Here is a 27,251-nt window from a genome sequence, read left to right as displayed (position 1 = left end):
GACAGGAAGCAAAACCCAAGCACAGCCCTTTCCTGTGCTCTCCTTAGTATTTCAGTGACACTTTATTTATGCTTAGGTACTTGGAAGAGTATTACTAATTGAGCAGGAATTTTTCCTCTTCAATATTTTATTGAAGTGTTTCAAGCAACACTAGTAGCACAATATCCACTATTAAGAACTTTGCACATCAATGTAACTGCTACATGATGTCATTCATTTATTGAAATTATCATTATTATGAACACATAATGGAAAAATGCTCCTCAAAAGAGGAAGGAGAACGTTGACCATCCATAGGACAAAGCTGTCTTCAAAAGATAAGAGATGTGGGAAATTGTTCACAGTTGGGTTTTCAAGTACATGAGAACAGAGTTCATCTACGTGCATGTATCCACAGGCGCAAGGTTTTGGATAAGGAGGCTCAGGAATGTCTCCAGTTGCTTCCTTGATCTGTATGCAATCAGTCCTCCCTTGTTGGCCCACCGATCCACGCCAGCAGCACCTTCGTTTTCCACGTGGTACACCAGCTGTGGCAAATCAAGCCCCATTTCTGAATTTCTTTGCAGGCATTCTCTTAAGTCTACCATTCCCCCACCCATGGCCCTGAGTATGGCATGAGCCGCACAAGAGTCCCACTTGAACGTGGTATCCTCTGAAAAGATGTAAATGTCAACAAGGCCTTGGACAACACAAAGGCTCTTGTAACCAGCCCCGGCTGCCCGGAATATGCGCTCGCCACATACACGTGACAATGCGGCTTTGATAGTGTCCTTTTCACTCGTACTAATGACCGCTGAAAACGGGTGGGAGCGTTCCGCCTCAGAGCTGGTGTTTTCAGTCATTTGGCTCCGCGCTTCGCTGTTCTTTCTTGTAGAGTCAAGACGCTGAAGTGAATGGATGTTGGTATCCATGTAAGAAAGGCCCCAGTAGCACTGTCCTTTCCACCTGCAGAAGAGAACTTTCAGTTTGTGGCCATAGGCTGTCACATTTGTTTTATTACTTATGTTGTTTTCCAACAGGATGATATGAAAAAAGTGTATCAGGCAACAAATCTCAATGCCCTTAAGGCTAGAAATAGGTATCAAGTAGCTAATTGGTTTGTAAAAGTAACTCCTATGCCTGCACGTGTCATGTGGCTGCCAGTTAGGAATGCTGTCAGCATTATCACATCAGTCTAGAACAATGTGGAAACATCTATGGGATTTCTGGCCTCCAGGAATGGTCTGACCTCTTGTACTTCCATTTTTAAGCTGCTTGTGTTCCCTTTTTCCCAACTCTGTGGGAACTCTGGAAGGGAGAGGACATGTCTGTAGTTCATGTGGCATCTAGCAGAGCACCTTGCAGTTTCTATCAGCATCCACCAAGCCCCCACTAAAATTATATTTAACCCAGGATTGAAAACAGAAGGAATTTTAATTTAAACCTGCAGACTTTAGTAGGAACACCTTAGTGTATCAAGTCATGGTATTGTCATGTAGAGTGATAGATCTTACCTGAGTGTGTTTAGATCTTGTGATACAAAAGGTTGGTTGATGACTCCCATTAGGGGCACTCCTGTCTGTAGGTCATAGACACCAATTAAAATGGTGACACACTGAAGTCCACTGGGGAAGATTCCTTGGTTGGATTTAATGTCAGCAGAACCTTTTATATACTGATAAGTTGAATCTGGAAAAAAAAAAATGAAGCACATTTGTTTGGATTCAGGTAATGATTATTTCAAAGATAATGATGGATACAACTGGAAACGCTGTGCTGTATCATTTCTGTGTTCTACCAATTTGGTAACTGCTGTGGTCTGAATGTATTCTCCCCAAATTCTAACCCCATAAAGGTGATTGTATTAGTAAGTTAGGCCTCTGGGAGATACCTAAGTCATGAGAGTGAAACCTTAATTAATGAGATTAGTGCCTTATAGAAGAGGCTCCAGAGAGATCCTTAGTCCTTTCCACTCTATAAGGACATGGTGAGAAGGTGCCAGCTATGAAGCAGGAAGAGGGCCCTCATCTCACCATGCTGGCACTCCAGAACTTTGAGAAATAAGTTTCTATTGTTTATAAGCTACCTAGTCCATGGTATTTTGTTAGCACAGCCCGAACAGACTAAGAGAGTAATCAGTCAAGTTTTGCCTTTGAGTGTCACTTGTTTCAAATTGTTATTTGACCTCTTGTACTTCCATTTTCAAGCTGCTTGTGTTCCCTTTTTCCCAACTCTGTGGGAACTCTGGAAGGGAGAGGACATGCCTGTAGTTCATGTGGCATCTAGCATAGCACCTCGCATACCATAAGCACTCAAATATCCATCATATGTCAAAAGCATTTAAAAGCTAATGACTCAGGATGACTGTGGTGGGATTCTTTAGAGCCTCTTACTAATCAGAGGACAAGTATAGTGTGGATGGATGGGAAAATCTCCTTCCAGAAATCTCTCAGGGGTGAAATTACCTTTTTTTTTTTTTGTCCCTCAAATTAAATTTTTTTAAAAATGTTTTATTTATTTTTGAGACAGAGAGAGACAGAGCATGAGCAGGGGAGGGGCAGAGAGAGAGGGAGACACAGAATCAGAAGCAGGCTCCAGGCTCTGAGCCATCAGTACAGAGCGTGACGTGGGGCTCGAACTCACAAACTGTGAGATCATGACCTGAGCCGAAGTCGGGCACTTAACTGACTGAGCCACCCAGGCACCCCTGTCCCTTAAATTAAAAGAGGGAGTCAGTGATGGTGGCACAAAAGGAAGAAATTGATAGTCCTCCTGTGAAAAAGAAGGCAATGAACTTAAGAGACATACATGCCAGCAGCTGACTGCCAACATCTAGTAGTGAGTTAATACCCAGTTAAGGTGTGCTGTGCAAAAGAGCTGGCTAGCAGAATCAGTTCAGGATAGAACCAAGAAATAGGAGATTCTGGTCCCTCAGAAAACCACAACTAATGCTAATTTACCATTGTGTGATAAAAGATTTTGGGAAATCTTAGTTTGCATATGTAATCCATCAACTGAATGTTCTGTAATTCCCTGATGATTAAAGGCACTTCTGTAATGTTATATTAATGTGCTTGCAAGATGGGAGGATGGGGGCAGGGGGTGCCTGGGAGTGGTCCCAGCTGTATTGGGCAGAATGTGGTAGGCAAGTGGAAACGAAAAAAAAAGGAGAGACTCTGCAAATTAATATCCTGGGCACTGTATTAATAGCATCACTGAAATAGACCTACACTGTTAAAACACAGAGCTATAAACTAGGGTTCTACCACAACCATGCCCAAGAAAATAATAGGTAAGATTTACATAGGGCACACAAACTGGGAGTGAATCACATTCAGCTGTGTTATACTGTGTTTTGCTTGACCTATACAGTGGTTTTGACTGTTTACTTGTTTAATTGAATTAGTAGTCAGTGGTTAAAAAAATGGGAGCTATCACTTAAAAACCTGGATTTTGGTTTCTCTTTAAAAACCTAAACATCTAGACTGTACTCCTATATGGCCACAATCTGCTAGAGATGAGTATTCTTTAAATGGCACGTGTGCTCAATTAGTTATAGCTACTATCAGTTCATTATTCTGTCATATTTACCAGTCTGGCCTCTGAAGTCTTTCAAAGATTAATTAATTCAGCTTTGTGTGTGTGTCTGTGTGTGTGTGTGTGTGTGTGTGTGTGTGTGTACGTTAATTCAGCTTTGTATATATATGCACACACAGAGATGGCACACAAATACTTGTGCATATCCATTGTAGAAATGTTACAAATATACACATAACAACACATCATCACATGTATACTTTCACTCTTCACTATTCATTTTATAACTCTGAAATGTTAAAATCTTCTAGGAGAATTAAACTACACTCTGAATTTTTATTTTTCCAAGCCTCCTCCCACAAAAGGATTACTAATAAGAACAAATAAAAGCAAACGTTCTCCTCTACTTACCTATGGGATCCACCCAGATTCCCAAAATGTCCTGTGGAATGCTGATCTCTATTGAATCCAGAGTTGGGTCAGTAAAAGTGACATCCTGGTGGACAACCTTGGCTAACGCTTCAGACGCCAACTTGTTACCATTTAGGACTTTGCTAAGAAGCTCTACTGTTTCTTCCTCTGTTGGACACAGTCTCAAGATAATCTTTTCCCCTGGAATAAAGACAAACTAAAAGCCATTACATTTCAAGAGCTCTGGGGGAGAAACAACAACTGAGGGCTGAGGAAGAGCCAAAGCTGTGCACTTAGATTGGGCGAGGGCAATATGTTCATACTCCTGGTTCCTACCCTGGTTGACTGCCAGAATCACCCAGGCAGCTTCACAAGGTCACAGGTGCCCAGTAGTGGCCGAAATACCTAGTATGACGTGAGGGGTAGATTCCAGGTATCAAAGAAACTTCTTCCCAGGAAAATGTCCACAGGGGAACATGCATACAATCTTGCATCTAGTTTAAGGGAGCTCATGAACCAGTTAAGAAACCCTGAATCCCGAGCCCTTGATAATATTTATGTTTTATGCCTTTTGCCTTCTGAATACACACAGGTCACCTTGTTAGTGTTAGAATGTATTATCGAAAAGAAGGGAGGTTTTATCAGCACACGAAATGCTTCTACCTCCCTCTATAAAACTGCTTTTAACTAAAAGGTGTTTATGCTCAGCAAAGTATCATAAGATGAAGTGTAACTACTCTTTACGTGTGGTAAACTGCATGACTCTAAATGACATACCTAGAAATAGCTCTCCTCTGTGAAACCCACTGGAAATTAGGATGTAAGTAAAGCTACTCATCCAAATGAAACCACAAGTTACCAAATCCAGCTGCTTCACAATCACTTTGAACATGCTTCTTAGACCCTTGGTTAATCTGGTTTCTAGCTCCCAACAGAAGTGAGGAAAGAGGCAAAAATAGGCAACTTAGTAGCAACACAAAGGGACGGCAATGGTGAATATAAACTTTTTAAAAGAAGAAGACATGGCACTTTGGGGCTTTTTAGGTAATAGACAAGTACTCCTAGTGACCCTAGCCATTCCAAGGACTGGCAGCAGCATCACCTGAGAGCCTGTTAGAAATTCAGAACTTCAGGCTCCATCCCACACCTGAGTTTTAAAGAATCCCAAGTGATTCATGTGATCATTAAAGTTTGGGAAACACAGTATGAATCTATTACAATGATGACTGTATCAGCAAGAAACATTCAATTATATTTAGTTAAGTTCAAATTAAATCAGACTGTTGAAGTTGGGGAATCATAATGCTAATCACTGCCACTTAACCAAGCACCTATGACTGGGCTTAGTAAAAGTCATGGGCTCAGGCCAAGAAGCAAATCATATCACATCACTCCTGTGCTTAAAATGCTCCAGTGAAGGGCACCTGGGTGGCTCAGTCAGTTAAGCATCTGACTCTTGATTTAGGCCCAGGTCATGAATCTCATGGTTTGTGAGATCAAGCCCCACATCAGGTTTCTGCTTGACAGTGAGGAGACTATTTGGGATGTTCTCTCTCTCCCTCTCTCTCTGCCCCTCCCCTGCTCACTCTCACACACACACTCTCTCTCTGTCTCAAAATAAATAAACTTAAAAAAATAAAAAAGAATAAAAAAAATCTCTAGTGAATTCCCATCACACTTAGAGGAAAATTCAAACTCCTCCTGCAAACTTCCACGCTCTGTTCCTGCCCCCACTTACCTTATCCATCCCACGTGCCATGTTTCTGTGACCCACCCCCAGCACGCTAAACTCATTCTCCCCTTCGGTTCTCAGGAATATGTATGTGGAATGCCTTTTTGCCCCTATAATTCTAGGTAAATAAAATACTAAATTGTTTTTGAGGTAGGCAAGCATAGGACTTCTTATCAGTTAATCACAGGTGTTTTTTTCAACCGTAAGAAGTTTAAATGAGATTTCTCTCAAGGAGTATCATAGAACTAATTGCATCTTAATACACAGCCCACAAAGGGGAAAAATTTCCCAGCGTTAATCCAGAAATTAGTTTTTGCCTTTGTAACTGTGCCTCTAGAGGTTTAACTATTTGTCAGTGATCAGTGATTAAAGTTCACTATTTTAATCTTCTACCTTAAACAAATAAAACACCCAAACTAAAAATAATTTGTTTCTCTCTAAGGGATCAGAGATTTTGATATTTTTCTCTCTACCATAAGGGAACATGGAAGTAGATCAACGGACAATCTGGCCCACAGGAAACTAATTAAAGAAGACATAAAATTTGGTATTAAAGGAACCTTTTATTTAATCCAACTCCTTTTACCAAGGTTCTGAGACCAGAGAACTAATGAGGTGAACACGTTTTCTTTACTCAAGAGCACACAGTATTTCAGAGACAGGGCCTCTCTAGATTCTCAACCAAGGTCTATGGACTCCCCGGGAGGTCCATGAATGGGTTTAAAACTTGGACCTAGGGGCACCTGGCCAGTTGACTGAACATCCAAATTTTGATTTCCTCTCAGGTCATGGTACCAGTGTCATGGGATAGAGCCCTGTGTCTGGCTCCAAACTGAGCACGGAGCCTACTTAAGATTGTTTCTCGGGGTGCCTGGGTGGCTCAGTCGGTTGAGCATCCGACTTCAGCTCGGGTCATGATCTCACGGCTTGTGAGTTCAAGCCCCACATCGGGCTCTGAGCTGACAGCTCGGAGCCTGGAGCCTGCTTCAGATTCTGTGTCTCCCACTCTCTCTGCCCCTTCCTCGCTCATGCTCTGTCTCTGTCTCTCTCTCAAGAATAAATAAAACATTAAAAAAAATTTTTTTTAAAAAAGATTGTTTCTCTCCCTCTGCCCCTCTCATCTACTCATGTTCTCTCTCTAAAAAAGCAAAACAAAACAAAAACAAAAAACAAAAAAACACAAAACTTGAACCTAAAATTGTCTATGTAAATGTGCATCTTTCTGAGAGCATCTGTAACTTCCATTAGATTCTCAAAGGGCCATGCAACTTCCCCAAACATTATTTAAATGGTACAGATTTATATATAAAATAATACATGTGGACTTGCTAAATGCTTACAAGATACTACATCTCTCTAACTTGAATGGCATAATATTCTGAGGTACTCAGTGAAGCTTAACATTAAAATATGCTATTTATATGAAAGGCTTACAAACATTCCTTTATTTCTTGATGTCATTGAAAATTACAATACCATATAATTAAATTATAAAAATACATTAGGATTCTTATACTTACCCAAATCATTAGTAAACTCATTGGATTCTTCTCCCAAAATGTTTTTTCCCAAGCCTGGAAACTGAATGATTTAGAGTATGACAAAGAAACAAAAAGACAAAAACAAAGACAAAGCAAAAACCAAAAAATCCCCAAATCCCACATACATGTTCAATTCTGTGCATATTCTCATTTTGTACTTCAAATTAAATAGTACAACTAGATCTGAAATTTAGAAATTTACAATCCCAGAAATCAATCTAGTATAAAAAGTGAAGTCAGGTTGGTTCAGTACTTAGTTTTCTAGTATTTTCCTGCTCCTTGGCCCCTCCAGGAAGTTAAAATCATGGGAGAAGTCTGGTTTCCTTATGTTCTGTTGGGTCTGCAGAAGTACTTTAGAAACTTCATCCTTCCACTTACAGGCGATAGAACTAGAATATTTGCAAAGGAGACACTTGAACTGTTGCTCTTCAACAGCACCCTACTGGCTTATGTGAGTTAATGGGATTGACCAAGTACCTAAGACTATGACTTGAGACTGGATAGAAGGGATCAGAGGATGACATTAGATGTCATTGCTTTCATTTTCAGGTGTCTTCCGCACTTGTTGGAGGTATCACGAGACTTCAGGCAAGGAAGGGGATACAGAAAAAAAAAGGGGGGTTGGAATATTTTATTGACTGATAATGCATCAAAATAGAATGAAAAAATGGAGCTAAGTAAGAATCTTCTCTCATCCCTTGTATGACCAGGAAGCTTTCAGGGACATTTTGCTTCTGATCCTCTCTGTGGTAAAGATAATTTTTCTCAAAATATGTGCTCAGTTACGATATGCATGATGTTCTCAGGGAACAAAAGCAAGGAAATGCTTCAGATATTTGAACCCAGTCATTTGCAGATGGCCAATAGCTTTAACAATGCCTGCAACCACTTGTTATTTTTTTCCTCTTCTGAAGAACAATCCAAGTCAACAGGGGCTGCCAGTGAGCCCATTCATCCCGACGCTAAAGGATGTAAGGGTCATGAAACAAAGCCTCTTATATAGCCAGCAATGAATGTCGTTTATTTGTTCATAAGTCCTGTCATATGTTTATCAATGAACAGTTACCTCAGCTTATTATAATGCTTGGGGGCAAATATTAGCCAATAACTGTGCATGTTGATACATTTCTAATGCAGTTGCTCAACCTTCTCTTGCACCCAACTATCTCGTTCAGTAAAAAAAATAAACTTGCTTCATTTATTGGAGCTAGATATTACAGGGCATGAAAAAGTATAGTTGGCAGAGATTTCCAGGGGTCATTTATTCTCTCTTCCTGCCTATGTTCAAGAATTCATTTAAATGGTTCCAAATGATTCCCAACATTTTGAGAATTTCATAGAAACTATTCCAATATTTTGTACTGCTTCCTGTAATAAAGTTCTATCCTCTCAAATCTTAAAAAAATATGTAATTATCTGATTATCATATAAAGGCAACATAGTATTGCAAAGAGCACAAACTCTGGAGCCAGTAGGCCTGTGTTCAAAAGCCAGCCCTGCTATTTGCTTGCTGTGTAACTTTGGACAAGTTACTTAACCTCTCTCTGCTTCCCTTTTCTCATCCATTACATTGGAATAATAGTTTCTACCTCATAAAATTATTACAATTTTAATATAAAATATAAATATAATATATATTATTTATAATTATTTATATTATTTATAATTATATAATATTATAATAGTTACATAAATTAATATACTTAAAGCCCTTAGAAGTGCCTGACACACAGTGAGGACTCGTAATTGTCTGCTAGTGCTATTGTTTGTTATAACTACTTACAAATAGTTTCTTTTCCCAATCAGCTTAAGATACCTAGAATCACAATCATTGTTAGTTATAAATGTTTTTCTATTATAATAAAGGGAATTTCCAGTATCCAGGACAGTACAAGCCAATAACTGAGGCAACCATTAGATACAAGATTACATCAAAAGGTGGGATATGATATGTCAAGTTAAAAAAAGAACTCAATAAAACAGTATGTTCTCATTTCTACTGAGATCAGTTCTATGTGCCATGCAAACAACTACATATAGACGGAAAATGTTCCTACAAGATTTGGTAAAACGTAGCTGTCGTTCTCTCTAGTGTTAGGATTAAGGATTCTCATTTTTGCTTATTTTCCAGAGAACATGTATTATTTATTAAAAAGAAATTCATTGATAAGTAAAAAGCTCCACGCCCAGATGTTTCTCTTTAGCTGTCAGAATTGTGATTTTTTTTCCCTTATTTGCTTTTCTGTATTTTAAATTTTTTCTGCAATGAACATTTTGGTAATTTTGTAGTCAAAACAAGGGGAGGGGAAAACCCAAGTTGTTTATTAGAATCCTAGGCGCTAGTATTCTGAGGTGGGGAGGGAAAAGGAAAAGGCATGCTATTCTATCGGAAAAAAACCACAGGGCAATTACCTTGGCTGTGACCTTTCTTACCTTGTTCTCCATATTCTGTTTTATAACTTCCTGTACCAGTACATCAGCCAGGGTCTTGAAATCAACTGCAAACTTCTTGTTCTTTTCTCCCTCTTTCTTTTCTTCTATCAGCAGCTGGAAGAGGGCTTCCTGCTGCCTGCATGCCCGGGCGATGTTGGCAGCTTTCTCAGAGACACGGAGCAGCTCCCGGAGGATAGCTGACATTCTGAACCTTGCTTTCCAGTGGCGGTGCTGGTGGAATCGGCACCTACCCTCTGGGCTGTCAGCTGGAAAAGTACAAGAATGTGAAAGAGAAAGCAGTTCAGGGAATGATGTCAGGGTGCCTCTGACACTACTAAACAGCCCGTCTGGCAGTCAACCTGGTCGGCAGGGCTGAACAGCTAGCATATGCCCTAGTCACATCTTCAGTGTGAAAGAGCAGATAGCATCTAAAATATCAAAGTTATTCTTTAATACTTCAAAATGTACTTTCAGTCTCAAAAATCCATTATGCAAAGAATTGAATTCTCAGAGAAGGGAAGTCTTTGAGAATCCTCTACATTATATTTCTAAATCCCTAGATGGACAGGCAGGTGGATACAAGCACAATGTTAAAAGGAAAACAGAAGTCTTGTAATGACCTTAGAATGATCACACAGGCTCAGTGGCAATGTTGAAGCAGCGCTTTCTTTCACCCTATTGGGGAAGAAGACAGAAGTGGAAGAGGATTTGTCCTTATCCGTTTTAGGGCAACTTTCTAAAGTACTAAGCATCACTTCAGCAAGCACTGTAGTGTCCTACAAGACTCTGAAGCCACGCTTGGGCTAACAGCTAAGCTGTCTTCCAACTACCTTTTTTTTTAATGGGGAGAAAAAAGTCCCACACTCTGTGCTGCTGTAAAAGTTTAAATAGTAAAGTAAAACACGCAACTTGTTGGGACTTTAAAAGTTCTGGCTTCTAAGAAGTATGCTGTCATACCTTGACATAGCAATTGGGTAATTAGGAAACATTTCTCACTTTTCAGCAGTAGGTGCATTTCACTGAAAGCTCCAACAAGCTTAAAATGCGATGTCATTGTGAGAATTACTGTGAGGATTGTCAGTTTTGTTTTACAGTCAAGGAAACCTGAAGCCTAGAAAGACTGGGTAACTTCTTCAGGGTTACAAAAGACTAAACGGCAGGGCTCTGAGTCAGTCTCATTCACAAGCCCAGGATCTTTATTGTCATAATAAACACTCAACTTCTTAAAAAAAAAATTCCCTTAATGGACTCTCAGAGGCTGAGGATTAATATAACAAGGATGTCCTTGCAATGGAGTTAACTGTGAGTGGTCATAGTTGGTTTGTCTTAAGTTTGCCAAAAAAAAATGCTATATTCTTAAGATTATGCATCAACCACCATGAGAAAATATGTCCAACCTCAACAGTAACAGAAGTGAATAAAAACGAGATCCCTTCCTTTGCTACTAGGTAGACAAAGCTATTTTAAGCTAGCATTCATTCTTGCAGGTATGGTGAAACCGGTGCGGATGCTCTACTCAGGGACATGCAAACAAATGGCTTTCCAGAGGGGGTTTGAGATAAATGTATCAAGATTGCTACATATGTCACTTATCTTTAGGCAGTAATTCCATTTTGGCTTAATTTGTGTTAAAAAAGTCAGAGTTGGGTTAAGATATATTTGCAAAAGAAGGATTAATATTGTTCACAATAGCAAAAGGTTGAAAATAATCTTAAATATTTGTAAAATGTATGACAGACTACTATGCGGTCCTTAAAATCACATTTTTAAGGAATATTTAATAATATGGAGATATGTTAATGCTATAGCATTAAGCGGGAAAACCTTATCGCTATGTATATAGTATGATAATATGTTACCAATTTGTGTTTATATGCACACATACACTCTCTAGGTGTGTGTGTGTGTGTGTGTGTGTGTGTGTGTGTGTGTGTATACACATATATACATATATATGTATATATGTGTATATATGTATCTAAAGAGAGAGAGAGAGAGAGAGAGGAGAGAGCAAGATTGAAAGACCAGTAGGTGATGCTGTACTGGTAGTTATGCAGATATTTAAAAAAAATTTTTTTTAACGTTTTATTTATTTTTGAGACAGAGAGAGACAGAGCATGAACAGGGGAGGGGCAGAGAGAGAGGGAGACACAGAATCGGAAGCAGACTGCAGGCTCCGAGCCATCAGCCCAGAGCCCAACGCGGGGCCCGAACTCACGGACCGCGAGATCGTGACCTGAGCTGAAGTCGGCCACCCAACCGACTGAGCCACCCAGGCACCCCTATGCAGATATTTAATGGTAGTTATTGAGTACGAGAATTGTAAATGATTTTTTTATTATGCTTTTCTATAATTTTCAAATATTCTACAATAAATGTATACTATTTTTATAATAAGAAATGACATTCAAAAGTATCTTGGGACAATTAAGCATGAAGGACAATAATTCGTCAATTCGTGGTGACAGTTGTCCAAAGTAGTGCTATGGTAATAACACAAAGAGCTGTCAGGTGGTAGAGAAGATGAAGTTAAAAATTAAACAAAAACACCTGCCTACCTAACTGCCATTTTTCATCCAGGAGTGAATGATAGTCAAAGATTCACTTTGGTTGACTTGAACCTAAACACTAAGGAAAACAGGGGTGCCTGGGTGGCTCAGTCGGTTAAGCATCCAACTTCAGCTCAGGTCATGATCTCCCGGTTTGTGATTTCGAGCCCCACATCAGGTTCTGTGCTGATAGCTCAGAGCCTGGAGCCTGCTTCAGATTCTGTGTCTCCCTCTCTCTGTTCCTTTCCCTCTCACACTGTGCCTCTCTTTCTCTAAAAAGTAAATAAACATTAAAACATTTTTTAAAAAAGTTATATTAATAAGCCGAGGGACTTTGACTTAGAAATAATTTATGGCACCTGTACACTATAAATTATAAGTTATATGAAATGTGTATATACCCGGATACATACATATCTTGGAATACACATGCCCCAAGGGTATAAATTCAGTAACTCTGATAATATTGATTTCTTTGTAAATGTTCTAAGTAACTGATTATAAGTGAAGAGAAAATAATCAGTGAACCAATAGCATCCAAATAGCTTATCTTAAAAGCAGCATAAAGATTTTAAGGAGTCTAATTTGAAAGCTTTCTAGATAAACAGTATCAGTATTGTCTATTTCCCTCAACTTTGTTAAAACCAAGTTTGTTTAAAGAAACACTATACCACTGCACTGTTGCACAACCAAGAAACTTTCCCTATGATGCCCTCAGAACACTCAGGTGAGCTACTTACAGAAGCCACACCACTACCCCTTTCTTCCCACAGAAAGCTCACCCCAGGGATCTGGAGTTTCTCCCCTTTGAACTTGACCTTTATTTCCTCAATAATGACCATTCTCTCACAACTTGAGCACAGCAGCTTGACCAGCAGGAAAGAAGTATCAGCTATAAACTTCAGTCCTGCAATTAATAGGTGTACAGATTTTAGGAATTCATCATAACACAATACTTGGGTTTTTCAGTTCCAAAGTTATCTTAGAGTCCAACCTTAATCACTCTTTCTTCTGACCCTGGGCAACACTATCATATTTTGTTAAGCTCCGGATTGAATGCCCAGTTTCAACTTCGGACTATGCTTTCTCCAGCCATCCTATAGAACCCAGCACTGTTTACCTTTCTCCAGGATCCTAGCTTCCTAAAAAATCTCTCACAGCTATCAATATCTACATGCAAAACTTTCTGATTGATTTGCACAACTAGCCTGCTACTTTCTGGCTGAATGGACCATTTCCACCATATAAACTGAACCAACATTCTCTGTGCTTCTCTTCAAACTGCTTCCATGTATCTCTCACCATCTGCCCTCAACTCAGGTCACTCAGGCCATTAGCCTGAGGGGAGCACTGAACAATTCATCCTCACCTTGAGTGACTCAACTGGAATAACTCAAATTGTCTATGGAAAAACTGAGGTCTACACTCGATGCTGAATTTCTTCAGGTTTATCAATAACTCTTAAAAACACTTGTGGAAATTGTCTTTCAGATGCTTTTTTTAAATGTTGATTTTGAGAGAGAGAGAGCACACATGAGTTGGGGAGGGGCAGAGAAAGAGAGACAGAGAGAGAGAGAAAGAGAGAGAGAGAGACAAAGAGAGAGAGAGAGAGAGAGAGAGAGAGAGAGAGAGAGAGAGAGAGAATCCCAAGCAGGCTCTGTGCTCTCAGCACAGAGTCTGACTCGAGCCTCAATCTCACAAGCTGCGAGACCATGACCTGAGCTGAAATCAAGAGTCAGGTGCTTAACTGACTGAGCTACCCAGGCACCCCTCAGATGATTTTTAAAAACAAGTCTACATACTCATTTTTTAACCTAAGCTAGTTTTATTTAAACATTTCAAATGCCTTAAATGAAAATTATTACAGACTCATGATTAGTAAGTTATGACATTTACCATAATTTAATAGCCTTCAATAAAGAAGAAATTATTTTTGATTAGTATTTCTTAATAGTTGTTCTGAGAACCACCTGTATCAGAATTAACCAAGGTGCCTACTAAAAAGACAAATTCCTGGGCTCCATCCAAACTTGGTGAATCAGAATCTTTAGGGAAAGGGCCTAGGAATCTATATTTTTGTCAGCTTCCTAGATGATGCTGACCACTGAGGTTTTTTTATATATTTTTTTCAATGTTTATTTTTTGAGAGACAGAGACAGAGAATGAGCTGGGTAGGGGCAGAGAGCAGGGGAGACACAGAATCTGAAGCAGGCTCCAGGCTCTGAGCTGTCAGCACAAAGCCCAACACGGGGCTTGAATTCACAAACCATGAGATCATGACCTGAGCCAAAGTCCGATGCTTAACCGACTGAGCCACCCAGGCTCCCCTGACCACTGAGATTGAATATCTACTATTCTTCAGGCCCACTTCTTCTTCTTCAACACCATTCTGGCAAGTCCATGGGGGCTGGCACCTGGTGGCAGATATCTTGGTGGAACCATGTAGGTGCAAGAGTTCCTCTATTGGTTATCCACATGCAGAGACAGGGCCAAGTTAAAATAATAGCTAACATGTATTGGGTGCTTACTGTATGCCAGGTATCCTTCTAAGCACTTTACATATATTATTTATTTAATTTTCACAAAACCTTATGAAGAAGGTACTATTATCTCTATTTTACAGATAAAGAGACTGAGGCACAGGAGGTTAAGTAGTTTGTCCAAAATCACACAGCTAGGAAGTGACTATGACAAGATCCAAGTCCCAGGAAAATGGCAGTCGCTCTATTAGCCAGCACCGTAGCCAATAAAATTCTTTCATAAGTTCTTACCTGGTAAGTCAGGGGAAAAGTAATTATTGGGTAAATAATCATAAGTATATTATTACTATAAGGTACATTATATAGCAAAAAAATTAGAGAAACACACCTAGCTGACAGCTGTCACTAATTTGACTATTAACAATCACTATCTGACACTTGACTTCCTTTGTACTCTTAGAAAAACCTTTCCCCAGCTGATCTTCAATGTATACCATCTTTGCTGGAAAGTAAAATCTCATCCATCATATTCTACTGATGTCTCACTTAAATGGCTGTGTTGGCATCAGCGGGAAGGGCTTAGCTCATTCCAAATATCTAATTCCTGTTGCATCAGTTTGCTAGGGTTGCCAGAACAAAATGCCACAGACAGGGTGGCTTCAACAACAGAAATGTATTTTCTCATAGTTCTGAAGTTCCAAGAGCAAGGTGTCTACACGTTTGGTTTCTCCTGAAGCCTCCCTCCTTGATGTGCAGATGACCACCTCCTCGTTGTGTCCTCCTATAGCCTTTCCTCTGTGCATGAACATCCCCGGTGTCTCTCCCTCTTTTTATAAAGACACCAGTCAGATTGGATGAGGGCTCATCCATACGATATCATAAACCCTAACGATCTCTTTGAAGACCCTGTCTCCAAATACAGTCACATTATGAGGTACTGGGGGTTAGGGCTACAACATGCACATTTTGAGGGAATACAACTTATCACCCAACACCTCTCCTGAAAGAGGTATTGCTTGATAATCTTAGCAAATGTCAACAAAATCTATTCCTTCATCTTCTGTCTTCTGGCCAGATAGTAAAGATGGAGTAAGGTACTTTGCCCTGTCTATACGGTCAATAAATTTAATTCTGTGAGTCAGTCTTTCTTAATAGGAGGTATTCACTTTAACAGCCAAATCATTAATGATACAGTGAACATTGAAATAACCTCCTGTAAGCCTCACTCTGGGACAACCTACTTCAAGGCACTTTTGAGCAGAACAGGTTTGAAGAAGTTATATTCCTCACCATCTCAGACCAAATGTATGTCAACATAATAGTGTATCGCAATGTCAGACAGAAATGGTCTCTTTAGCTTTTGGGAGATTTTTTCATCCCCAGTTGGAGAAATATTGAATACATTGAAGTGGGTGAAAAAACTGTTCTTAAGACTTTTCATGGAAACCCAAATCTCTACACAGACAAAACTCCATTTTAATTTCTAACCATCCTGTCATCTCATCAGAACACCAGTATTTTAAAAATCACATTTGAATAATATATGCATATTTCAGATGTGATAAACAGTACAGTGGGAAAGACACAGGCTTTGGAGACAAACCTGGGATCAAAACCTGGCTTTGCCAGTAACTAGCTGTGGGGCATCAGGTAATTTACTTACGCCGTCTGAGCCTCTCACCTCATCTGTAATATGAATATAATACTTAAAGTGCAGGGACACTGTGAAGATCAAATGAGATTATTTCCGGAAAAGTACCGAGCACAGAGCTTTGCATATAGTAGATAACAAAGGACAGCTATGACTATTAAATACAACTTCACAGAAATACAGTCACGTGTCCTTCCTTGAGAAAATAAGAGGTTGGCAACTTTATATGGGTCGCCAAAATCTTTTCTGAAAATTTACTAGTCCATTAAATCCCAAAGGCTGGGAGCTACTTGTAATTCTCTGAATGACCCAGATAAACTTCCTTTATGCAGGCCAGATCTGATTGCTTCAGTTTCTGGGCGTCTGAGTGGAAACTTGGCTCCTGGAGGCTGCATGACTACTCTGACATCATGGTAGGCCCTGTATGGATGGCTTGAGAGGATCATTATACTGTCAAGGGGGACATTTTGTCAGGATATTTTATGGGGATTCTAGGGCCCAAGTGTGTTCTTTTTGTGTGAAGAGCCTGGTTGTACCAGGAACTGGCCTTGCCCCTTAGCTGTTTACAGTGACAGAAGTGTGACGACATAGATAAGGGCCCTCAGCAAAACAGAACTGCTAATGAGTAAGCAAGTAGGTCAAAGCATTTCTGTTGACATTCCTTTCTTCCTGCAGATAACTTCATACACAACTTCTACAACTTCTAGGGAACCTACATTTTGTCCAATATACAATGACTCCCCACCCCACCTCCACCATTCACATCCTGAATTTAGTTTTTCACTCATCCTCTGAAGGTTGACAGTTGGAAGCTGTTGTGTGGTGGCCATGCCTGACAGCTATTGCTGTTGGGGGGAAAGGCCAGACGTCCATGAAATACCTGGGTGTTTTACAAGAAATGTGTTTGTGGAGACTTCTCTCAAGGGGGTGCAAATGTCCAGGAGTCTCCCTAGGTGGGCACATGCTGAGGGGCTGACCAAGGCTTCACTTAGTGCACAGTTTTAGGGGAAACACAGACCTTGTTCTCCCTCTATTTCCTGCTTAGGACTGCTTTAGGGGCTAGTTGAGAGAATGGCGGCTTCCCTGGCAGAAGGGATAGGGCAGAACAGAAGTGGACCCACACAAAGTATGGCGGGGTCTCAGTTGGCTCAGTTGGAGCAACCAGTGAGGGCTAAAGAGCAACTTGGTAAAAATAGCCTCTCCTGATGCCCCTATGGGTCTTTCGTCGGCCCATCTGGTTACCTAGGCCACAGGGGAACTGAATCATAAGCATTACTAGGTATTTAAATACTACCTTTTAGCTAACTGGAAATTAAATTATCTTTCTAGTGGATAAGCTGTATTCAACTTTCAGGTATTTGTCAAACATTTCTCAGAATCCATTAAGAAGTACAGTGTGAGACCACCTGTATTTTTGTTACTTTGTACTGTTATTTTACTTTGTACTGTGCGATATTGCTGTCATCAATTCATAGGTTCTAAATTTAGCATTTTCATAATTGATTTCCCACTATCTGTCCATTTACTCCTATGCTCTAATTTGTAATGCTGTTCCCTCTGGTTGATGATGCCTTTCCACCTGCCTTCTATGCCTAATGTTTACTTACTTTCTCACAATCAGTTCACGGGCAAAACAAACAAACAAACAAATACTTGAACAGATACTTCATAAAAGAGGATATTTAAATGGTCAATAAACATATGGAAAGATATTCTATCTCAGTAATCAGGAAAATACAACTTAAAATCACAACAGGACACCACTGCCTATCCAATGGATGGAATAGCTCAAATCAAAGACTAACACTTTCCAGTTTTGGTGAGGATTTGGAGCAATGAGACTCTTATACACTGGGGTGTGAATGAAATTGGTAAAGCCAGTGTTGGAAATTACTTCTAAGTTGTTGAATATAAGCATAGTCTGTGATCCAGCCATTTCCCTTGTAGACATACACCCTACAAAAATTCATGCATGTATGAATATGAAAGGCAGGCATGAGAATATTTATGATTGCATAATTTGTGACAAGTTAACACTAGAAATAAGCCAAACAACCATCAATCATAAGATGGAACAAACTATGGCATGTTCACATAAGTAGATCTACATAGCAGTGAGAATGAATGAATTACTGCTCTAGGAAACAAGGTGGATGCATCTCACAGACACACACTGTTGAAAGAAGTCAGCCACAAAATATACATACTGTGCAATGTAATGTATTTGAAGTCTGAAAATAGGCAAAACTAACTTACGGTATTAGAAGTGACAATGGTGGTTCCTCTTGGAGAAGAAGGAGAGGTTACTGATGGGGGGATATGATGGGGGCTTTTAGGCACTGGTAATGTTCTGGATCTGAGTGACAGTTGCATGAGTAGGTTGACTTTGTGTAAATTCATCAAGCTATGCACTTTGAACCTGCATACTTTTCTGCATGTGTTTCTAATTCGATAAAAAGTATTTTTTAAAAGGGGAGGGCAGGGAGAAAGAGAGAGAACAGTCAGTTCAGCAGTTGGCTCCTCCAGGAACCATGCCTGACCCTCCTTTCTTGTGCACCTGGAGCACAGAGGCCAGCCAAATCTGTGTTCCATCTCACCAACACCAGTACATTGGTTTGCTTGTCTAGGCTCTGTCTGGCAGGAGATTTAAAGGTGTGTGGTTTCTGGGGTACTTGGCTGCCTCAGCCAGTAGAACGTGCAACTCTTAATCTTGGGGTCGTGAGTTCGAGCCCCACTTTGAATGTAGAGATTGCATAAAAATAAAGCTTTTAAAAACCAAAACTTTGGGGCACCTGGGTGGCTCAGTCAGTTGAGTGTCCAACTTCAGCACAGGTCACAATCTGTCAGTTCATTAATTAGTTCCAGCCCTGTGAGCCTGCTGCCAGCAAGGAGCCCGCTTGGGATCCTCTGTCTCCCTCTCTCTCTGCCCCTCCCCTACTCTTGGGTGCGCGCTCTCTCTCTCTCAAAAATAAACATTTTACAAAAACCCGAAGTTTTAAAGGCGTGTGGTTTCTTATAACTCTTAGCACATATCTCAGAGGTATTTAACAATGTCATCTGATGCATTTTCTCTGAGCTTTGTAAATACAGAGTTCATCCTTGTAATATTGCTTATTGTGCTTGGCTTTTATCAGCAACACCTAGGTGCTGTTAGGCATGTGGGACTATATTTATTCATATAAAAATCTGCATATATTCTGTATTCATTTAGAAAAACAAATCAAAGCTGTATCTGGATGACTAGAACTGAACCACCTTTGTGCCACATCAGAATCTGAGGTTATGCTTTGTCATCCAGAGGTGACCTATCTTGACATGATGAATTTAGTCGATTAAAAGACCAGAATACTAAGTTTAACTTGGTTTCGTTAGGCAAGACATTAAATATGGGATATGTAAATCCATCTATTTAACCTTAACATTTCTCCCTCCCTCCTTCATTACCTTCAGATGGCATTTACATACGTGCTGCTTCCAAGCTGGTCAGCCTACCTCACCCTAGCCCTATTAAGGCTACTATTGGACCACAGTAGTCCACATTTTTCTCACTGATGCTACTTACAGCAATAGACCACAAAAATGTCCTCCATTTCCAATGTTCTGGTAGCTTATAAATGGGATCTTGTGCTGAAGCAATGCTTTCCAGATTAGTAAGATCAAGAACTAAATGGGATGCTTGTTTAAAAACACAGATTTTTGGACTTTGCGCCTGGATATATTGATTCAGGAGATCTACGTTGAGGACAGGGAACATTGCTCAGCAGATCCTTATCTGATAATTTAAAGGAAACATGAAGTGCACCAGTCAACTCTGTGTCTGGCTGTTCACTTGGAAGCAGAACAGGGAATCCTATATATACTGCAGCCAAGAATGATGGGCCTTGGTTGGCTAAAGGGTCAATTTATGTTGCCTCTTTTGTAAAGAAAATTAAATGCTGGGGGGGAAACACAACTTGATCTACCTAATAAGTATTTCATATTGGCATAATACTTGAATAAAATATGCATTCAAAGACTTCCCAGTATTCATTTGAAAACTATGAATTCCATTCAGAAATAATTTTAAATTTGATAGTGACCCTTTTTTTAAGCCTCTTCACCATAGTTAGGAACATTTTCACTAAATAGAAACCCTATTCATTTGGATAGTTTTCTTTCTTCTAAGTTTCAACTGTATGTTTAAACTTCTATACGGTCAAGGATGTGTTTAGAACAATCATGGAGTCACAAATGAAACCTGAATTCCCTCAAAATATGAAAAATAGAAGCAGATTCAGTGTAACTATCTTAACCATAGGAAAGAATGTATTTTTTTAATGTCTTATTTATTTATTTTGAGAGAGTGCACGAGAGTGGGGGAGGGGTGTAGACAGGAAGGGAGAGACAGGATCCCAAGCAGGCTCTGTGCTGTCAGCACAGAGTCCGACAAGGGGTTCGACCTCACAAAATGAATGGTGAGATCAGGACCCCAGTCGAAACCGAGAGTCAGATATTTAACTGGCTGAGCCACCCAGGTGCCCCCAAGATAAATATTTTTAAGAATACAAATGTAATGTATAATTCAAAGCAGAAAGAAAAGAGACAAGATGTATGGCTTGTAGAAGAGTCTTTTCCAGGAGAAGATTATTTATAGTGATGATAACTGTTACTCAGAATCCAGTCTTACTGATCTTCAAATCGGTTCCAATGTTTCCATTCAAAGGTAGCATTTTTCAATTATTTTAACTTTCTTTCTCAAACCTGCAACACTCGCTTTTGGCACCAACTCATTCAACACTTGTCTTTTATTGGCTGCATGGGCTTCGTGGGTGTGTAGCAGAAAGAGCTTTCGTTTAGGCCATAGGAGAGCTGGTTCTTAGGCCCCGCTTTGCCTCTATCCAACCAGGTGTGAAACCTGGGCCACAAGCTCAGGGACTTGTTTTCCTTATTTTTGTAAATATGAAAAATGAAAGCAGGGACAGAGAGCTTAAAGGGGATTTGTATGGTGTGTTCTAGTTCAAAACTTCCCTGTTTTTTATATCTATCTTCCAAATCAAAAGAGGTTGGGGAATATTATCCAGCCTTAAAAAGTAATGAAATTCTGGTACATCCTACAACATGGATGAACCTTGCAAACGTTAGGCTGAGTGAAATAAGCCGGACTCAAAAGAACAAATATTGTATGATTCCACTTATATGAGGTACCCAGAGTAGTCAAATTCATAGAGGAAGTGAAATGGTGGTTACGGAGGCTGGAGGGAGAGGAGAATGGGGAGTTATTGTTCAGTGGGTCCAGAGTATCAGTTTGGGATAAGGAAAAAGTTCTACAGATAGAGAGTGGTGATGGTTGGTTAACCATGAGAACGTACTTAATGTCCGTGAATTATACTCTCAAAAATGGTTATAATGGTAAATTTCATGTTATTACAGGTTTTAAAGAGTAAAAAACAAAATTTTAGGTTCAAAAAATGCACATTTTAAAAGCTATTGCTATTTATCATCTACCTAATGAGGGCATAATAAATATTTGTTGAATGAAAAAAGAATGAGGCTGGGAAAGGGGCATGAAAATTGGGTTGAAAGAATGGGCACTAGGCTATTTGTCTTGAAGTCGATTTTTTACAGGAATCACATGGATTTTTAATACTTGGATTATATTTTCATATGCAATGGTTTGGGTGTGGGTGAAGGAGCTAATGAATGTTATGAGGAGGGCCTACGCCCCCTCCAAGCCAGCCTTCAGGCACCATTGTTCTCTCTCTAATGGGCTATAAATTCCTTGAGAGTAAGACACACATTTTTTTTCAATGTCCCTTGTAACACACAGGGGAAGTTTTGTAAGTTAATTGACTGATTTTCATTCCACTGGAGACAAACATGTTTACATGGATTTTCTTCCACCAAAATTAATCTGTCAAGGATTCTTCATTATGTAAATTTTCAAATTATAACTGTTAGGAGAAATGTGATTCAAAGGAGTTCTTTATTGATCTTTTTAGAAAATCGCTATTATTTTTTATTTCTGTGATGATAAGTAACATGACCCAAATATATTCTCTGAATATTACAGTAGGAAAGCAAGGTCATAGATCACGTTATGTATCATTTTTTCGAAGGCTGGGTGTAGCAGCCTACCTCCTGTCATTCTACTTCCACGTTATAGAGGCAAAAGTTGATTTTTAACAGATATTGACAGATGTTGAATAAATCAATACCAAAAACTGAATGTAACATTTGCCTTTAAAGGAACACAAACTAATAAAAGAATATAGTCCTTTTATTCAAAAAGTTCAAACTAGGGGCGCCTGGGTGGCGCAGTCGGTTAAGCATCTGACTTCAGCCAGGTCACGATCTCGGGGTCCGGGAGTTCGAGCCCCGCGTCAGGCTCTGGGGTGATGGCTCAGAGCCTGGAGCCTGTTTCTGATTCTGTGTCTCCCTCTCTCTCTGCCCCTCCCCCATTCATGCTCTGTCTCTCTCTGTCCCCAAAATAAATAAACGTTGAAAAAAAAATTTTTTTTAAATAAAAAAAACCCAAAAAGTTCAAACTAGTAAAAAGACATAAATGGCTCATTAAAGCCAACATGTAAAAATTATCCTGCATGCTTGCTAATCCTACAACCATAGATAACTATCTAAGTTGGTTAATATTTATCTTCCCGATCTGAATTCTTTATTTCTATCTCCCCATTCTTTGGTATTAATGATGCTTACCATCAGCCATGTTTGTAAAACAGAGCTTTCTTATTCCCAGGTCAAATTGGGACTATATGTGATTGATTATATGTGATTCTTACAAATTCCCAGGAGAAAAACAGATGTTTTCTAGAATTTGGAAGATCAGATCCTATTTAAAAAGCAATTGATAATGAAAAATTATGACATCACTATAACTAAACTAGGTTCTCCTTAAGCAATATTAAAAGAACAGTTTCTGGGGCACCTGGGTGGCTCAGTCAGTTAAGTGTCTGACTCTTGATTTTGGCTCAGGTCAAGATCTCATGGTTCTTGCGATAAAGCTTCTCATGGGGGTCTGCACTGTCGGAGCCTCCTTGGGATTCTCTCTTCCTCTCTGCCTCTCCCCTGCTGCATGGGCATGTGCACACACACTCTCTCTCTCTCTCAAAATAAATAAACATTAAAAAAAGAGAACAGTTTGCTTTGATCATTTGAATTTAACTCCTTTGCTGTTTTTTTTAATTTTTATTTTTTTAAATGTTTATTTTTGAGAGAGAAAGACAGTGTGAGTCGGGGAGGAGCAAAGCGAGAGAGGGAAACACAGAATCCAAAACAGGCTCCAGGCTCTGAGCTGTCAGCAGAGTCTGATGCGGAGCTTGAACTCGGGATCGGCAAGACCATGACGTAGGCTAAAGTTGGATGTTCAACTGACTGAGCCATCCAGGTGCCCCTAACTCCTTTGCTATTAATTATAACTCTCATTAGCATTGCACTCTGTAAAGAAAAGGATACGTTCAAGTATCTATTGATAAAGTTAGCAAACATTTACATTAATTTAAACTTTGATAATAGATTTTAAATATTTAGTTGATTAAAAATAAAAATAAGCTAGCAAACAAACCTCCTCCTCCCCTCAAAAAACAAAATACAACAAAACAAGAGAAATAAAGAAAAGGAAGGAAGAGAGAAGAAAAGGACAGAATACTCTGACACTTTCCATTGTGGTAATTCATCTTGACAAATTCTTTTATAGATATTTAATATTCTATTTTGTTAATTTGTTTTTATATATAATTGACCATGTTTTATGCCCAGGTAAAGTTTTTTTTTTTTCTCTTTTGGATGGAGTTAGGTCATTTTAGTAAAAGTTATAAATAAGTTATTAAAATGTGTGTGCTTATCTTCCCTATTTAGGAACACAAAAGGGGCAGTAAAGAAATCTGTTACATGAAAGAGAAATGATCAAATACAAGAATTTGCTGTAGATTACTAGTCACAGTAAGCTATATTAAAAGCCCATTAATAAAATGTTCCTATAACATTAAAGGACTTGAATTAACATTGCATACCACATAAAAGAGACTAAACATGCAAAAATGTTTGTTAGATTCAATCATCAGGAGGCTTGACTACAAAAGGATATAAAAGTTTCAGATTTCCTAAATGGGTGACTTCATCACATTAACAAAACCATAGCTTCCATTTAAGACCATTTTATGTACAGGAATGAGGATAGGTTATGTCACCTACTCATTCCAGCAATAGTTATTTCCCACTTGTGTTTCCCATCCTTGCCTTTTTCGTTTGTCTTTTTAAAATGTTGTCATTTTGACCTATTTGAAGTATCTTCTTTCCCTTAGAGATTCTGATTCAAGAAGTTCCAAGCTGCAACCTGGGAATCTTTAAACCACTTCTGTTGCCCCCTCCCCTATGTGCCTGAAGTATTTTTTTTTTAACTAGGCAAATCTGGGAAACACTATGCTAATCATGAGATGGGAAGAAAAATGTTGTCAACCCTACTTTTATTTCTAAACCCTAAACCAAACAAAAATATCAGTGTACAGAGGTTTTTTTTAGCTTCATTTAAAGATTCAAAACATTTTAATAAGGACATTTATTAAGAACACATCCAGAAAAAGTTCTCATATACACCATCCTCATCTTTAATAAAGGAGGAAGACACTTGTTATTAATCACTTTATATGATGTAATTATCTTTAAAAAATTTTTTAACATGTATTTATTTTTGAGAGACAGAGGGACAGCATGAGCAGGGGAGGGGTAGAGAGACACGGAAACAGAATCCAAAGCAGGCTCCAGGCTCTGAGCTGTGGGTCTCAAACCCACAAACCAGGAGATCATGACCTGAGCCGAAGTCAGGCGCTGAACCGACTGAGCCACCCAGACGCCCCAATGTAATTATCTTTATAATTTATCTACAATTTATCTACAAGATGGAATAGAATAAGACATTTTCGAGTTGTTATCAGAGAGAAATAAAAGGAGAAATACATACATAATGAATAACCTTATAACTTTTGTTTCACAGTCCTTATATGCCCAACAAGACATATTTTCTTTCTTTTTTATTTTTCAGGAGTACCACAAGTACAGTCATAATTTAAATCTGTAATGAGGTATTTCACATCAAAGGGCAAGTCCAGGCTGCAATTTCCAAGCATACAATTTCCAAGCACGGTTTAGTCCCAAAGCATGAAAAGAAATGGTAGCTTATTCCATGCAAAAAGTGTAACTTTATGCATCTTACATAATCCTCTTTATGACCAAGAACTAATTTAAAGAGTAGTATAAAAATCCACAAAAGCTTAAAAATAAAGTCGGCTCTAAATAATTCAATAAGTCTGTTTTGAAAAAACGAACTTTTCCCCTGCCTTTATCTTTTCTTTATATTCCCTATTTTTAAGTAAAAAATGAGATCACTTAGCTAATTCATCACTCAATAGTAGTTCAGTGGATTATTTTCACCATTAGACTGTTATCCGGCTGAGTGGGGCTGATCCTCATCAACTTCTTTGGTTTCAAAGTTAGGAATCACAGGAAAAGGGCCAAAAAAATGTTTTATTTTCAATATGTGGGATTCACTTAAGTGGTCTGTCCATACAGCCTTAACCCACTGTTCTTTTGAAGTGAATGCCATTCAAACAGAGGGCAAATTTCTGCTTATTCAATGCCTTAAAATTAGCTTTGCAACTGGAAATCTCCAAAATACACACCTTAATTGTTCGTATGTATTTTTCATGGATGTACTAAATAATCTAGGGATTTTTTTCATGCTCTTTGTGTCTAACAGCGTATAGGATTCGGCCAAATTAAAATTTTCCCACTTACTATTCTGGCCACACCACCTATCTATGAACATCTCACAAAACCGCCCTTCCAAATGCAGAGAATTAAAAGCAAGGAAGTAAAGACTTTTCTAAATATAGCCTCATCATGTTTATTTTACACTCATCTAGTAGGTCACCAGCGGCAGCCAGCAGCAACGGACACTCCGAAGCATCTCCCAAAGCAAAACCAAGGGGCGCTGGACAGCTACGCCATCTACCTGTTGAACCTGGGCCACTGCTCTCCGCAACTGTCAGGCCAGCTTCTTCGATCTAGAAATGCTCAAGATCGGTTTGTTTTTGTTTTTGTTTTTGTTTTTTTTTAACAAAGTTGTTGGCTAACCTTTCTTCCCACCCTCTGCTTCTTTCGGGTCATTTCTGCAGGGCGGAGGGAGCCGAGGGAGCCGCGGGAGCCGCGAGCTCCTCGGCCCGCCGGGCTGCAGCCGCGATGCGGGCGGGCCGGGTGGCAGCCTGACTGCCGCGGACGGAGGTCGTCACAGGCCGGGCGGAGAAGCACGGAGCCTCCCGGCACCGGTTTACTCACCTACCGTCCGCTGGGGCGGTGGGGCGCGTGCCTTCCGCCCAGCCTGGGGACCCAGATCCGAGGAGTGGGGAGGCGGCGGCGGCGGCGAGGCGAGGGGCACGCAAGAAGGAAACCGTATTACCTAAGCCGGGGATGCGGAGCGAAGGAGGCTGCAGCCTTTCCCTCCAGAAACGGAAGAGGCGGGGGAGGAGGAGGAGGAAAATGCGGCGGCGGCGGCGGCGGCGGAGGCGGCGGCGGGCGCGGAGGCTGGCGGAGGGGCTGCAGGCGGCTGGCCGCAGGCTTAGCCCGAGGGCTTGGGGTCCGCGGCACCGCGGGGGGCGCTCGAGGGGACCGCGAAGCGCGCCGTCGTGCTCGCTGCCCCGCTCGTCCCGGCTCTCGGACCGTCAGCATCCGCGGGGCCGCCGCCCCCCCGCGGCCCACGCGGGACCGCGGCGTGGAAACGCGGTGACGCCTGGAGGCTCCCGGGGCGGCGAGGGCATCCCACGCCCGCCGGGGCCAAGCGTCTGCGACGTCACAAGTAGAGCATGATGATTCAGAGAGCAGGGGCGCTAGGAGGAAAAGGCCCCCGGGTGACCTAACCCGCTGTTTTTGTTCTTTCCTTGCGGCCGCCCACAA

At 40.1% G+C, this 27,251-nt stretch overlaps 2 protein-coding genes across 6 annotated transcripts in view; one reads left to right on the top strand and one right to left on the bottom strand.

Moving 5' to 3' along the window:
• Positions 1-193: 193 nt before the first annotated feature.
• On the bottom strand, positions 194-26,892 carry INPP1 (inositol polyphosphate-1-phosphatase). Of its 5 annotated transcripts, none has more exons than XM_045034141.1 (6): positions 26,758-26,892; positions 9,634-9,899; positions 7,180-7,240; positions 3,928-4,128; positions 1,494-1,668; positions 194-945 (listed from the first exon to the last, which is right to left on the bottom strand). In XM_045034141.1, exons 2-6 carry the CDS (start codon positions 9,835-9,837, stop codon positions 378-380), a joined length of 1,209 nt encoding a protein of 402 aa, XP_044890076.1. In that variant the 5' UTR covers positions 9,838-9,899; positions 26,758-26,892; the 3' UTR covers positions 194-377. The 5 variants fall into 5 exon arrangements, with proteins under 5 accessions (XP_044890076.1, XP_044890075.1, XP_044890078.1 ...); XM_045034140.1 differs by having other exon boundaries at positions 26,637-26,868; XM_045034143.1 differs by lacking the exon at positions 26,758-26,892 and adding an exon at positions 12,965-13,089.
• The window catches only part of HIBCH (3-hydroxyisobutyryl-CoA hydrolase), a 117,970-nt gene continuing 116,852 nt past the window's right edge, over positions 26,134-27,251 (top strand). Inside the window, exon 1 of the mRNA XM_045034136.1 lies at positions 26,134-26,384. Within this exon, the coding sequence (XP_044890071.1) occupies positions 26,149-26,384 (236 nt within the window). The 5' untranslated portion in view covers positions 26,134-26,148. The remainder of the gene's footprint in view (positions 26,385-27,251) is intronic.

This window comes from Felis catus, chromosome C1 (genome assembly GCF_018350175.1).
Source record: "Felis catus isolate Fca126 chromosome C1, F.catus_Fca126_mat1.0, whole genome shotgun sequence".
Classification (NCBI taxonomy): Eukaryota; Metazoa; Chordata; class Mammalia; order Carnivora; family Felidae; genus Felis; species Felis catus.
Note: the sequence above shows the minus strand (reverse complement) of the source record. Positions and strands in the feature narration are given on the sequence as shown.

What these genes read in the sequence shown, in the direction of transcription:
- INPP1 (XM_045034141.1), bottom strand. Translation starts at nt 9,837, where the DNA reads ATGTCAGCTATCCTCCGGGAGCTGCTCCGTGTCTCTGAGAAAGCTGCC. An exon ending in AACAGAATATGGAGAACAAG is followed by an intron (nt 7,241 to 9,633) that starts GTAAGAAAGGTC and finishes TAAATCATTCAG; the next exon opens with TTTCCAGGCTTGGGAAAAAA. An exon ending in TGAGTTTACTAATGATTTGG is followed by an intron (nt 4,129 to 7,179) that starts GTAAGTATAAGA and finishes TCTTTATTCCAG; the next exon opens with GGGAAAAGATTATCTTGAGA.